At 29.8% G+C, this 12,740-nt stretch overlaps 2 protein-coding genes and 1 long non-coding RNA gene across 3 annotated transcripts; 2 read left to right on the forward strand and 1 right to left on the reverse strand.

Annotated features, from left to right (window-relative positions):
• On the forward strand, positions 417-3,119 carry LOC107622586 (pre-mRNA-splicing factor 18-like). The gene is made up of 2 exons (XM_016324538.2): positions 417-1,327; positions 2,536-3,119. Exons 1-2 carry the CDS (start codon positions 464-466, stop codon positions 2,950-2,952), a joined length of 1,281 nt encoding a protein of 426 aa, XP_016180024.1. The 5' UTR covers positions 417-463; the 3' UTR covers positions 2,953-3,119.
• On the reverse strand, positions 3,857-5,041 carry LOC107624106 (40S ribosomal protein S26-2; the record flags this gene model as incomplete). The annotated part of the gene is given in 5 exon segments (XM_016326564.2): positions 3,857-4,124; positions 4,437-4,570; positions 4,672-4,756; positions 4,847-4,939; positions 5,020-5,041. Coding segments are annotated over 5 exon segments (399 nt in total). The 3' UTR covers positions 3,857-4,040.
• LOC107621780 lies at positions 8,657-9,651 on the forward strand. The gene is made up of 3 exons (XR_001615938.2): positions 8,657-8,932; positions 9,074-9,167; positions 9,368-9,651. It is a non-coding gene; the product is annotated as an uncharacterized LOC107621780 (long non-coding RNA).

Raw genomic sequence — 12,740 nt, forward strand, 5'->3', positions numbered from 1 at the left:
CTCATACAATCAAGCCCTTATTGTAGAATGATAATCTCTATAGATTTGTCGTTTAATTGTCCTATTTATATCATGAGCAAATATTTTTTTTTTATTATTTTAAACCAAAAAAGACTCGAATTTACGATTTTTTAGATGAGTATAAAAAGACTATGCCATTTGAACTATAACTCATTAATATCATGAACAAATAGTTTAAAAAAACAAATAATTAAAGTTAAATGAATTTAATATTGTGAGATATAATTTTGAAATAATTAAAGAGTTTATTTCTTTAAAAGGTTTGTGTATCATATTTGGCCATAGGGTTTATCTCTTGTAAATTAATTACCCCTTTTTTTGTTTGTATAAATGAATAAATTAAACTAAAAAATTAATCCATATCCAAAGAGTATTTAGTGCTTTTCAAGTAACATAAACATCATATCATCAGTCGGGGACCGCCAAAACCCGAGAATCCCAAATGGATCTCCTCAAGCAAGAGCTCCTCAAGAAGCGCCAATCCCTCGCCGAGGTCACCGGCGGAAAGAGAGTCTTCAAGCGCTCCGAGATCCAACAGAAGGAGATCCAAAAGCTCCGCGAGCAAGAGAAGCGTGAGTTGGAAGCCAAATCCAATCGCCACGACAACGCCTCCACCAATAGCAACAACAACAATGCGTCCTCCACCTCCGGCTCAGCCTCCGCTGCCGCTGCGTCGTCTTCCACCGGTGGTACATCCAAGCTCCCCAGTTCTGCCTCCTCCTTAGCCTCGGGAACTTCCCTCACCGAGGAGCAGAATATCGACAAGCTCGTCCTCTCAAAACAGGAGGTCATCCGCCGCCTCCGGTTCCTCAAGCAGCCGGTGACGCTGTTCGGCGAAGACAACGATGCCAGGCTGGATCGCCTGAAGTACGTGTTGAAAGCTGGTTTGTTTGAAGTCGATAGCGACATGACGGAAGGGCAGACCAATGATTTCCTGCGCGATATTGCGGAGCTGAGAAAGCGTCAGAAGACGGGAATGCTGGGCGAGAGGAAGAGGCAGAAGGCGGAGGACGGCGCTTCCGAAGACAGGGAAGGTGGCGCTGGAGATGACGATTTGAGCGAAGGGTCCAGTGGCATGGACGGCGACAAGGACTCAGACTCGAAGCGGATGAAAGCGGATTTCGATGAGCTGTGCGAGGAGGATAAGATTTTGGTTTTCTTCAAGAAGCTGCTGAACGAGTGGAAGCAAGAGCTGCAGGAGATGCCGGAGGCCGAGAGGCGAACCGCGAAAGGGAAGTCCATGGTCGCCACGTTCAAGCAGTGCGCGCGGTACCTCAACCCGCTGTTCAAGTTCTGCAGGAAGAAGGTGAATTTTTACGCACGCTCTAGTTATTCTCTAATTGAAATTATTCTTGAAGGGAAAACAGTTATGTGGAAGTTAAATTTTGAAGATCAGTGTCGAGTGATGTGTAGGGTGATTTTCTAGCATTGAAGTAGGATTGGAGGGGAAAAAATGGAATTGTATGTGTGATCAAACCATAGTTAGCAAATCTGTAAACTGAACACATTCTGAATTTGATTACTGCATGTTTGCATGTCTATATAGACATATTTGATTACTTGTTAGGATGGAGCTTGAATAGTCCATGTCTGCATATCTATTATTATAAATTTGTTTATAGATGAGTGGTTTGGACATCATTGGAGAGGGATGAGTGAAAATCTTGTTTTAGGTTTTGAAGAATGCTTAGGCTTAGGAGAGTGGATCAAATGAAGGGTAGTACTGTAAATTACAGGAAGAGAGAAACCTAAGAAAATTATACAATAAATTATTTGAAGAACTTTAGATATAATTTGTTTAAACACACAAGATTTATGATAGGTATTGTGGCGTAGTCTGTGGCTAACCCCATCTAGTAGGACAAAGTTTAGTTTCTCTGGTGAGTTTGTTCATGGAGTCTATCTGATTCAGTTGGGGAGCGTTTTGGTTTGGTTTTGCATTTATGATAGATCCTAATGGCTTCAATTGATACATGTTGCCAAGTGCCAACTCTTCCAGTGGAGAAAGCTTTGTTGTTAAAATTGGTGATCAGAAACAACAAGGACAATCATGGCTAGTTGATATACCCCTTTCCTCTGTCTTAATTATCGAGGTTGTGCTGGAAATTGTACTGGTCATAATTTAGATGTATATATGCGTCGTGCTATATGTTTTACCTGCTAATGACAATATTAGTTCCGAAACGACAATCATTGCTAGTTGCTACTTTCTGCTTTTTACCTGTTAAGAATGATTTTCTGCTTGGTCCTTTAGTCAGTATATAGGAAGATATTGAAACACAGTCCTAGAATGTTGTTGTTGTTGGGAGAGGGACACAACAAGAGAGTCGGAGTGTTAGAGGATTTACTGAACATAATTATATACACTCGTTGAATGTTTAATGGATATTGTTTCAAGTAGTAAATTTTATGGTTTTAAGGATAAATTTTTCTTGTTTGCATAGTATGTTCAGTAATGTAAGCACATTGAAGCAATTCGCTGATAGTTCGTGTTGGGTTCCATGCAATTTTCAGGTTCTTCCTGATGACATCCGACAGGCATTAATGATTGTGGTTGATTGCTGCATGAAGCGAGATTATCTGGCTGCAATGGACCATTACATCAAGCTGGCCATCGGGAATGCACCTTGGCCTATTGGTGTTACTATGGTTGGTATCCACGAAAGGTCTGCTCGTGAAAAGATTTACACCAACAGTGTTGCTCACATTATGAATGATGAGACTACTCGCAAGTACTTGCAATCAATTAAGAGGCTAATGACATTTTGCCAACGTCGATACCCAACAATGCCATCTAAAGCTGTTGAGTTTAACAGCTTGGCAAATGGTAGTGATTTGCAGTCACTGCTAGCAGAGGAGAGATTTAGTGGGGGAATCAATCAAGCATCTGAGGAGAGACTTAGGATAATGCCTGCTCCAAGAGATAGCTAGTTAATCCTAATTAAAAAAAGAGAGCTAGTTATTACCCTTGAATGACATCATATTTTCAAGTTATGCAGGGATATGATGCATCTGATTAAGTTTATTCCGAAGATACGATCTGTTTCTGATTCTAAATCTGAGATTGTATAAGCTATAAAGGGTTGCATTTGTGAAAATGGCAACAGAAAACATGTAAAATGTTGATCTCGTAAATTTTCATGTAAATGGCAACGTTATGGTTGACTAGGTTAGCTAGGTTAGAAAATGGAGCAGACGAGCAAACTGTAAAATTTACATAATTAACACAAAAGAAATATAATATAATAAAATTATAAAATTGAATTATTCTATTCTAATTATATTTCTAGTGAGATATGAAGTGATAATTGGTGATACTATTTTTATTTTAACCAGTTTTTTTCTAAAGAGATTTTAAATGGGTATTCATTCTAACTAAATTAAATCTATAGCATTGAGATAAAAAGTAGTAATTTAAGATACTTTACCTAAAATTAAGTTTCAATTACATTTAAAATACTAAATTAAATAGTATAACATTCAATTCGAACACAAATATACAAAACTAATATTCTTTAACAAGAAGAGTAACTAATAATTTAGTTCACAACAAATGTGGAAGTACAAACATACAAAGAAAATTTTATATTTTTTCTGTAACACTCACTGTATTGTTACTTTTTTATAATATATATATTTATCAACTTAATGTATTGTATGTAGGTTAAAATGTTAAACTTTGTATTATTATATTTTTTGACAATGCAATAAACTAAAGAAAATATCCGTAAATTTTAATTTATTTCAATTTTGTCTGCAATATTTTTTATTTATATCAATTTTATTTCCATATTCAAATTTTTCTGATCAAAATACAATCAAACAATCTTTTTGGAAGATAATCGAACTCCGTAACCATTCTCATCAAAACCATTAAATTGTTATCATTCAGTATTTCAGGCAACCAGGAAAAAAAAACATCATTATCCCAACATAACTGATATTTAAATAATACAGCAAAAGAAAATGAAGTTCTTAACAAAATTGAACCAAGAAGCCTAAAATTATAGAATGGAGTTTTAAGGACGAGCAGCTCCAGCTCCAGCTCCAGCTCCAATAGGACGAGGAGCTTGACCAGGTTGACCAGGCCTTGGTGCATCATCCTTTAAAAGAAATAAAAAGACACCAATCAAACAACAGAAGTAAAACATAAAACATAAAAGCCATGTTTCATAATGAATGAAAACAACTAGTAAAGCACACAAGGCACAATGAAAACCCTAGCAGATGTTTGGACACATCATAAATCTCATTAGGCTTAAGCAGAATTCATCTATCTATTCAATAACCAAAGTGCAAACAAACTCAAAACAAAATCATATCAACAGTATTACAAATCATCTTCAATTAGTAATCCTTAGCAATGCACTAGTCAGCAATCTATAAGATACAATTGGAGCACAAAGAAGACATACCCTGCGCCTAGCAAAGCGCTGCGGAGGCTCACGGTTCCTCCTATCAGTGCGAGATCGCACCCTCACAACGTGAGAGTGAATAGCACACGAAACACAATATTGCATCTTCACATACAGCTTCGGAAGAGTGTATTCTACAAACATAATAACAATTAAATAACATTCAAAATTCAAAAAACAGAGAAAAACTCAAATCTTTAATGAAGAATGATGCAGATCGGGTAAGAATCATTACGCTCATAGACACAGGCTTCCTGAACATCACGAACTGCAGCCTGCTCAACAATGTTCCTCACAAGAAACCTCTTGATTGATTTGTCCTATTAATTTTGAAAAAACAATCAGAATTTCATCGATTGAAGGAAGGCATGAAAGAAACCTGAAAGGAGAAAGGATAAAGAGGAAAGTACCTTGGGGCAGCACTTGCCGCAATTGGAGCAGCGAATGAATTTGACGTGGCCACGGCCATGCTTGTTTCTTCCTCCGTTTCTGCGCTTGAAAGTCTACAAAAGAGAGAGAAAGTAAGTATTAAGCAGTGAAGGAGAAGAAACCGAGATGAGATCACAGGAAGAAGAGATTGAACCATGGTTGAAGCTCGTTCCGCTCTGAAGCTAGCTAGGGTTCTGGAGGCGATAATCTCAGTGGCACAACTATTAGGGTTTTCTACTTTTCTTTCTTTTTTTGTTTGGTCAGTGTTTTCTTTCTTTTATACTGTCTACTGGACACAGAATTGGGCTCTGCATCTGAAAACAAAAAACAAAAAATTGTAATTGGGCCTGTTTTACATCAAACCATATCTTTCGTTTTTACAAATAGTTTTTTTTTTTTTAGCAAAGATAAGAGACTCGAACCCGCAACCTCTTAATTGAGTATGGAGAGACTTATGCCATTTGAACTATTAGTCATTGGCTTTTTTTTTACAAATAGTTATAAATATTTTTTGTTTCAAGTTTATCACAGTATTTAACTATTTATGTCCGAAATCCAAATTGCTATATACCTGATATGACGGTGTTGACTAGTAAATTATAAAAACTTCTTAAAAACAAATTAAAAAACAAGAAAAACTATAAAAACATTTAGACTAATTAGACCAAGCATTAATTGTTATTTTTATTTTAATTTTATATTTTTCATTTTATTCTTTAACTTCGCTCATCTCTCTTAAACTTTTTCTCAAATAATATTTTTTGAAAAAAAATATTAAACGAACAAATATTTTTTAATCAAATTCTAATTAAACTTACAAAAAATTACTGATTTTTTTAAACTATTGCCTTTTTTAACTAACAAGATTATGAAATTAAATACAAAAATTCATATAGCAAACTATTTTAAGAAAATACCTAAAATTAGAAGTATTTAAGATCCAATCCAATTTAAATTAAACCACTCATTCAATCAAATTCAAATAAAAAATCAATTAAAATAACACTAATTTAAATTTGATTAAATTTTACTTTTTACAAACCACATAAATCAAATCAAATTTTAAATATAGTTCTCAAAACTAATTATTCAATTTGAGTAATTTATTTTTTTATTTTTAAAGGTATAAATTGTAATTATTAATTTTGATAAATGATATGCCTAGTAAAAAAATAATTAAAACTTATTTTACTTTTATTTTTTTAAAATCAAAATATTATTGGTTTTTAGAACAATCAAATAATATTTTTTGGTAAAAATTTTTCTTTCAAATGTATCAAATATGTTTAAAATTTAATAAAAATACTTTATTATTTTAAAAAGTGTTTTTTCACAAAAAAATTCTAATCCAAATAGAATATTTTTTGAGTAATTGTACACATTCAAAATTTTTTATGAATCAAGTCAAACCAAGTTAAATAATAAGATTTGGAATAATATTAGTTATAATTGATTTTTGTGATGTTAAACTAATTTAGCTATACTTGGTTAACAAAAATACTTAGATGTATAGTATTATTTTTTTTCTTTAGGTTATTCAATATATTTAATATTAATATTATTTCTCTTTAATAAGTATAGATGAACTAAAAAGACAATCATATTTGCCTTGCATATAATGACTTCTTTCTTATATAATAGTATTTAAATATAGTATAAATATATCGATTTAAAAATATTTTTATAATATATTATTGAAATTTATCTTTTTACTATATTATTTTAAATAAGAAAAACAAAGATAAATAGAAAAAAACTGGTGATAAATATTAAATAGATCTCTAAAATTAAAAATAATTTTTTTTCATTCTTTTCAAATTTTCTATTTCTTTGCTTTTGTTTATCTACTTATTTATAATATATTAAAGGTGAAATTAAATATTGTTATCTTGAAAAACTAACACATAATATAAGTAAAAAATATTGCACATATATCTTAATAGTGAAGTTGACATATTGTTTTCCGTTCAATATTTTTTTCGTCCATCTTTAATTTACTAATATTAAGATCTTTTCGCTTCGTTTACTTTTCTTAATTATCATGGGGTATGAAAAAAAATATTAACAATAATACTTGTTAAAATCTAAATTAAAAGATGATTATTCTAAATAGATTCTAAAAAATCACAACAAAAAAGTTCATATGTGCTCATTTATTTTTTGATAAGAATTGTCATTATTTTTTAAAATATTAAACTAAATTTTATCAAAAAATAAAATAGGAGAAAAGAGTCAAACAAAAGAATATTAATTTAGGATAATTATGATTCTAAAATTTTTCATTTAATCAATTATAAGTAGCATAAGTAATTATCATTAACTTACAAGTATAAGCAATTAGTTAATAAAACTTAACAAAAATAGATTTATTATTAATTTTAAATTTATTTATTAAAATAGTTTTTTATATACAAAAAAATTAATTCATTATGACTTTACAAAATTTGTGAGTCTATAATTTTAGTTTTTTTTTAATTTAAATACGGTTTGATTTAGTAAAGTTTTTTGAAGAGGTGTTTGTACTTTTTAAAAGTACAAACTCTTTATTTTGTGTTTGAATTTACCGTTTAAATTTATGTCTTTTATAGTATTTTTAAATTTTAAAAGCAATTTTGTAAAAATATATTTAGTGACAATTCCAGTTAATATATCATTTTTTTTCAATAAAACAAATTAATAAACTTACCTTACTAGTAAAGTATTATCTTCTATTAAGCAACTTTTTTTTATTAAGCAAATATGTAAGTTCATTTTTTATAAAAAAATAGAAATCTTACAAAGCCTAACTCGCCTAATGATACAGTTTTAAATACATCTACTCAAACTAGCTTGAAGCTAATTTGGACAAAAAAGACATTTTTAAATCAATTAAACTGTCCAAAGGATGTAACGGTTGCATGCCTACCATATAGTTTCTTTGTGGATGTCCACAAAATTTTCTTTTCTTAAATCTAGACCATTTGTATTTTTTTATATTAAATCTGATTGGTTACAAACAATAGAATAGTGATATTCTAAAAAGTACACTGGAACAGGTGAAAACCTTCCTATAATATATCCTTACTTTTAAATAATTGCTGCTAATAAGTTTATTGTTATCTTGAAGTTTCCCATAAAGACTAAAGTAGTTAGAAGGCGCGGTAAAAGCGTGTGAAAGCGTGTGTAGAACAAATTCGGGCATAAAGTTCTTAATGCTCCTTCCTACTACTCTCCCAATTTGCAAAGATAGGTGTATATATATAGCTACCACCCTTCATCATGTGAGTGCTTTTTAAGAAAGAAACAAAGAAAGAAAGGCCTACTCTCTCTATTAGTGTTCACATGGGACACCATGCCTTCTTTTCATTGCAACTCATTCATAATAAAAACTAATAAATAATATAAAATGTTTTTTTTTTAAAGAAGATTCTTCAACTACATAAGAATTTGATTATAATTGAATAATAACAGTGACCTGGACCTTAAATGGTACAACTACATGCTTTACACCACATTGTTTGATTCTTTTCTTCTTCCTCTAATTAAGGAGATGGTGGCCGTGGATATAACTTTTCCAAAGTAAAATATATATAATTTACTTTTGATGCATAGTTAAACTACACAAATGACACCTACATCTAATTATATTATTATATAGCAAAATAACTATTTTTTATATTAATTACATAAATAATTATAAAAAAAGTAAATAATTATATAAAATATTTTATAATGTACATCAAAATCAAAATCTATATATATATATAAAAGAATCTAGTATTGACAATGAAGTTACATATATACATGTATACATATGCCAACATCCAATAAGTAAGATTTGAGAAATTAAACGTCCTTTCTGGAGCTTTCTTTCTTAACTGCATCCACCACCACTTATATTCTTATATTCTCTCTTACTTTTGCTTAAAGCATGTTTGTGCTCTGCATATATATTTATATATAGAGCTAGATATATGTGTCCTACAATTGCATTCAAGAAACATTTTGGGTTTTATCTGGTGTTTCTTCAAAGCTTGTTCTTGTGAAGATGAGTGAAATCAAATATGGCTATCCATACCCTTCTCAAGGTATATATAGTACAAGCACCATCTATAACACTTGTCCTTTCATTTCTCATAAATCATTGCCTAAAATTTAATTACATGCTTCTTAATTATTTATTAGTGTTGTTGTTAATTATTATATATATGGTATTGTATCCCAAACAGGTCCTTATCAGGGGCCGCCGCCGGTGGCTGCACCGCCGCAGTACTATGCTGCTCCTCCACCACCCAGAAGACAACCAGGTTTCCTTGAGGGATGGTAAGCAAATAAATTTAAGAGAAATTATTGTGAAAACTCAGGTGAAATCGACTTCAGTATTGCTTTATATTTAATTCTATTAAAACAAATTAAAAAGTTTAACATAGTTAATTAGTTGACCAAGTAAAAAAGCCGTTTGATTATTGTTATTATTCTTTAATTAATTTGATTTTGTTGTCTTGTTGTGGCTAAATCTGCAGCTTAGCAGCTTTGTGCTGCTGTTGTCTCTTGGATGAGTGCTGCTGTGATCCAACAATTATTTTTGCAAGTTAATGCATATGATATGACTTTAGCATAGAAGGGGAAGACAACACTATCATTATTAATTGTTATGTGTAATAATATTTGATTTAGAAGTTATTAATTAATTGCTTAGTGGATCCCAATCAACAGATATGTATCAGTTGTAATTAATACATTATTGCTTTTGTAATCTATTGATATATATGCTTGAATTGAGAATCACTTTTAGTTTTCTGATTTGCTCATATGCTTGTCCCTTTTATATAAAATAACATGCAAAGATTCTATCATATGGTTGAGGGCTTATTTGATAAAGATGTAAAGTAAACTAGAAAAACTAATCTTGTTAACAAAATGTCATATTCTTTTTTACTTTCTAATGCAACATAATTTCTCATTAGTATCGATGAGTTATATCTCAAATAATATAGTTTACCCATACTCAATTAAGAAATTACAGATTCGAGTTTTTTATTTTTGATTAAAAAAAAAAGTTCTAATTCGTATAATTTTTTTTATTACTTTTTATGATCAATCCTCCTATTCTATCTATTCACATAATTATATTTTAAATATTGTGTTGTTTTCCATCAAATTTTTTTCTCATTGATTTATTAATTAGTACACCTCTTTCATTTTTTTTTTCAAATATTTAGGTATATTGTTCTTTCTAGCAAAGTGTAGAGGTAACTTTAGATAGAGGGAACGAATTTTCAACACCAGAGGATATGAAAGATGATGTACCATTGTAATTAGAAAATTAACAAGTGTGAATGAAAGAATAAAAGAAGGACCATTCTACTAAAAGAGAAAAATGTACAGCTAATGTGAAAGGGAATTTCTTAACTTTATCTACGGTCAATTTTAAAGGGGAGGCTCTTAATATTTTAGTAAATAATGACCATAATACTCTCATATTTTCTAATAACTTTAAGTTCTATTTAATTAGTTGGATGATGATATATTACATGTTTTATTTATTTTTTTATTCTTATTTTTATTATTATTCTTTTATTTTTTGTCAGAGTGCTACAAGTAGTAGTTGATGTGCCTTTTCTCCGCTCACAGCAGTATTTATCCAAATTAAAGCTCCTTTTTAGTTTCTTCACCAACCCCCGGCTTCTCAACATTGACCCAATCATAAAAAAAAATGCTTTTTTTTTTGTAATATCACATCAATAATGGTGATGGTGTATGTACAGTCAATTATGAGCAGAATAATCAGTATCAACTAATGTGACTTCATATGATAATATAATGCTTTCTGGATGCATTATTAGAACAATGGGGTCATATTATGGAAGCAATGAAACAGATTAAATAGGACATGATCGATGTAATGTCTATATACTCACATGACTTGAAGAGTTGAAGCCATTAAAAATTGACACTGATACTTGATTTTCGCAATCACTATTTGCTCAAAGTTTCATTAAGTTACCAATAATCAATCTCACTATGTATTGATAAATATACAACAAATATATTGAAGATTAAATTTTACATTTTTCTTATAATATATTTTCTATTAATAATATTAATATAAATTCTTAAAATACATGTTAGTTAAACTCTTGTTTTTATTATTTCATTATGATGCTTAAATATATTAATTTTTAATGTATTAACTAAAAAAAATGGAAATCACTTACTCCACTATTTAAAATTTGCAATCTAGGATTAAAATACTTTGAATTAAAGAAGTTTGCATAAGAAGACAAGCATTAAATATTTTCATGTCTTTTTGAAAGGAAAAAGTGTAAAACTCTTTTCTCACATAGCCATATTTCTTGGTTGTCAACTTAGTTTAAGAGGAAGAGAGAGTAAATAAAATATCACAATAGTGGGAGTACAAAACAGCATTGGAGATTGTTGTTTGTTCACCCATTTGGCAACATCTCTTTGACTTTGAATGATGACCTTTAGATATGGCTGCCCAATTAATGTGAAGCAGCTACAATATAATATAACACACCCGTTGCGGTTGTTATCTCTTTATTATTAGATTAATGAATTGATATTATTCAGTGACATATAGTATAGGTAAGTGGGGGATAAGGCTTATGAAAACTATTGATAGGGACTAGTTCATATCCCATTTGAGGTGAGGAACTTGTTGCTTTCCTGTTTTAGATTTGAAAAGTAATAACAAGAACAAAGCAATAATAATGCTTCATTCGGGAGACTCATTTTGTTGACATTTGTTTATGGAGGAGTCTCCATATTCTTGAGTCTTCACTATATAAAAATGTGCTCTGTATTTATTATTTACAAATTTAGGTTTAATTACATGGCCTTTGTTATGCTCATACTTAAAAGTTCCTGTTTCTTTTCTCATCGTTGGTTGAATAAAAATTGTTTATTAAAAAAACTCGACTAACTTGTTTTATATAATTTTCATACCCATATATATATAACAAAATATTAGAAAATCATCAAAATTTATTATTTTTTACTATTTTTTTTCTATATATTGCGATATCCAGATTGAGTATTGATATTGTACTAGTATCTATAGAACATACGCCTTCTAGTAGACAAAATACATCATTTTTGATAATTGAAAACAAAATTAATAGACATAATGCATAATGAGGCTAAAATTTTTATATATGGATAATTTTAATGTGAAATACAAAAATATTTGATGATTTTGGTGTTCTACAGGGTTGTGGTAGTAGCACAAAACGTTACTAACGTTTTGTAATAAAAAAATTTTTTTAATCATCAAAGAACAAAACGTCACTGACGTTTTGTAATAAAAAAATATTATTTTAATTATTAAAACACAAAACGTCGCTGACGTTTTGTTAGAAAAATATTATTTTAATTGAAGAAACACAAAACGTCATTGACGTTTTGTAAATGGCCATAGTTGTGTTCAACACACAATTTGGTTCATGATAAAGGATTTCACCTCTAGTAATACAATATTAAAAAGAAAAAGTTCGCATAATGAACACCTCATTTCTCCCACCAAGTAGTGTAATTAATTTTCTTTTTTTTTCCCCACTCATACATATGTTGGAAAGGATGCTAAAATCGGCTGATCTTTTTTTCATATGAAAATTATTATTATATTATTTTCAATTATGAAAAAATGATATATTTTAATTGAATAGGAAGATAATCACAAATTAGAGAGTGTGATTTGCATATTTAAAAATTTTCTTACTACTAAAACACACATAGAAATGTTGGTTTTGTGTTTTAAAAATTTTAAAAAATTAAAGTTCACAAATCAAAAAGTCAGTTTTGTATTTTAAAAATTTTAAAAAATTTAAAGTTCACAAGTTAAAAGATTTAAATTTTTGTAAGTTCACAAATCGA

The sequence above is a fragment of the Arachis ipaensis genome, chromosome B10 (genome assembly GCF_000816755.2).
Source record: "Arachis ipaensis cultivar K30076 chromosome B10, Araip1.1, whole genome shotgun sequence".
Classification (NCBI taxonomy): domain Eukaryota; kingdom Viridiplantae; phylum Streptophyta; class Magnoliopsida; order Fabales; family Fabaceae; genus Arachis; species Arachis ipaensis.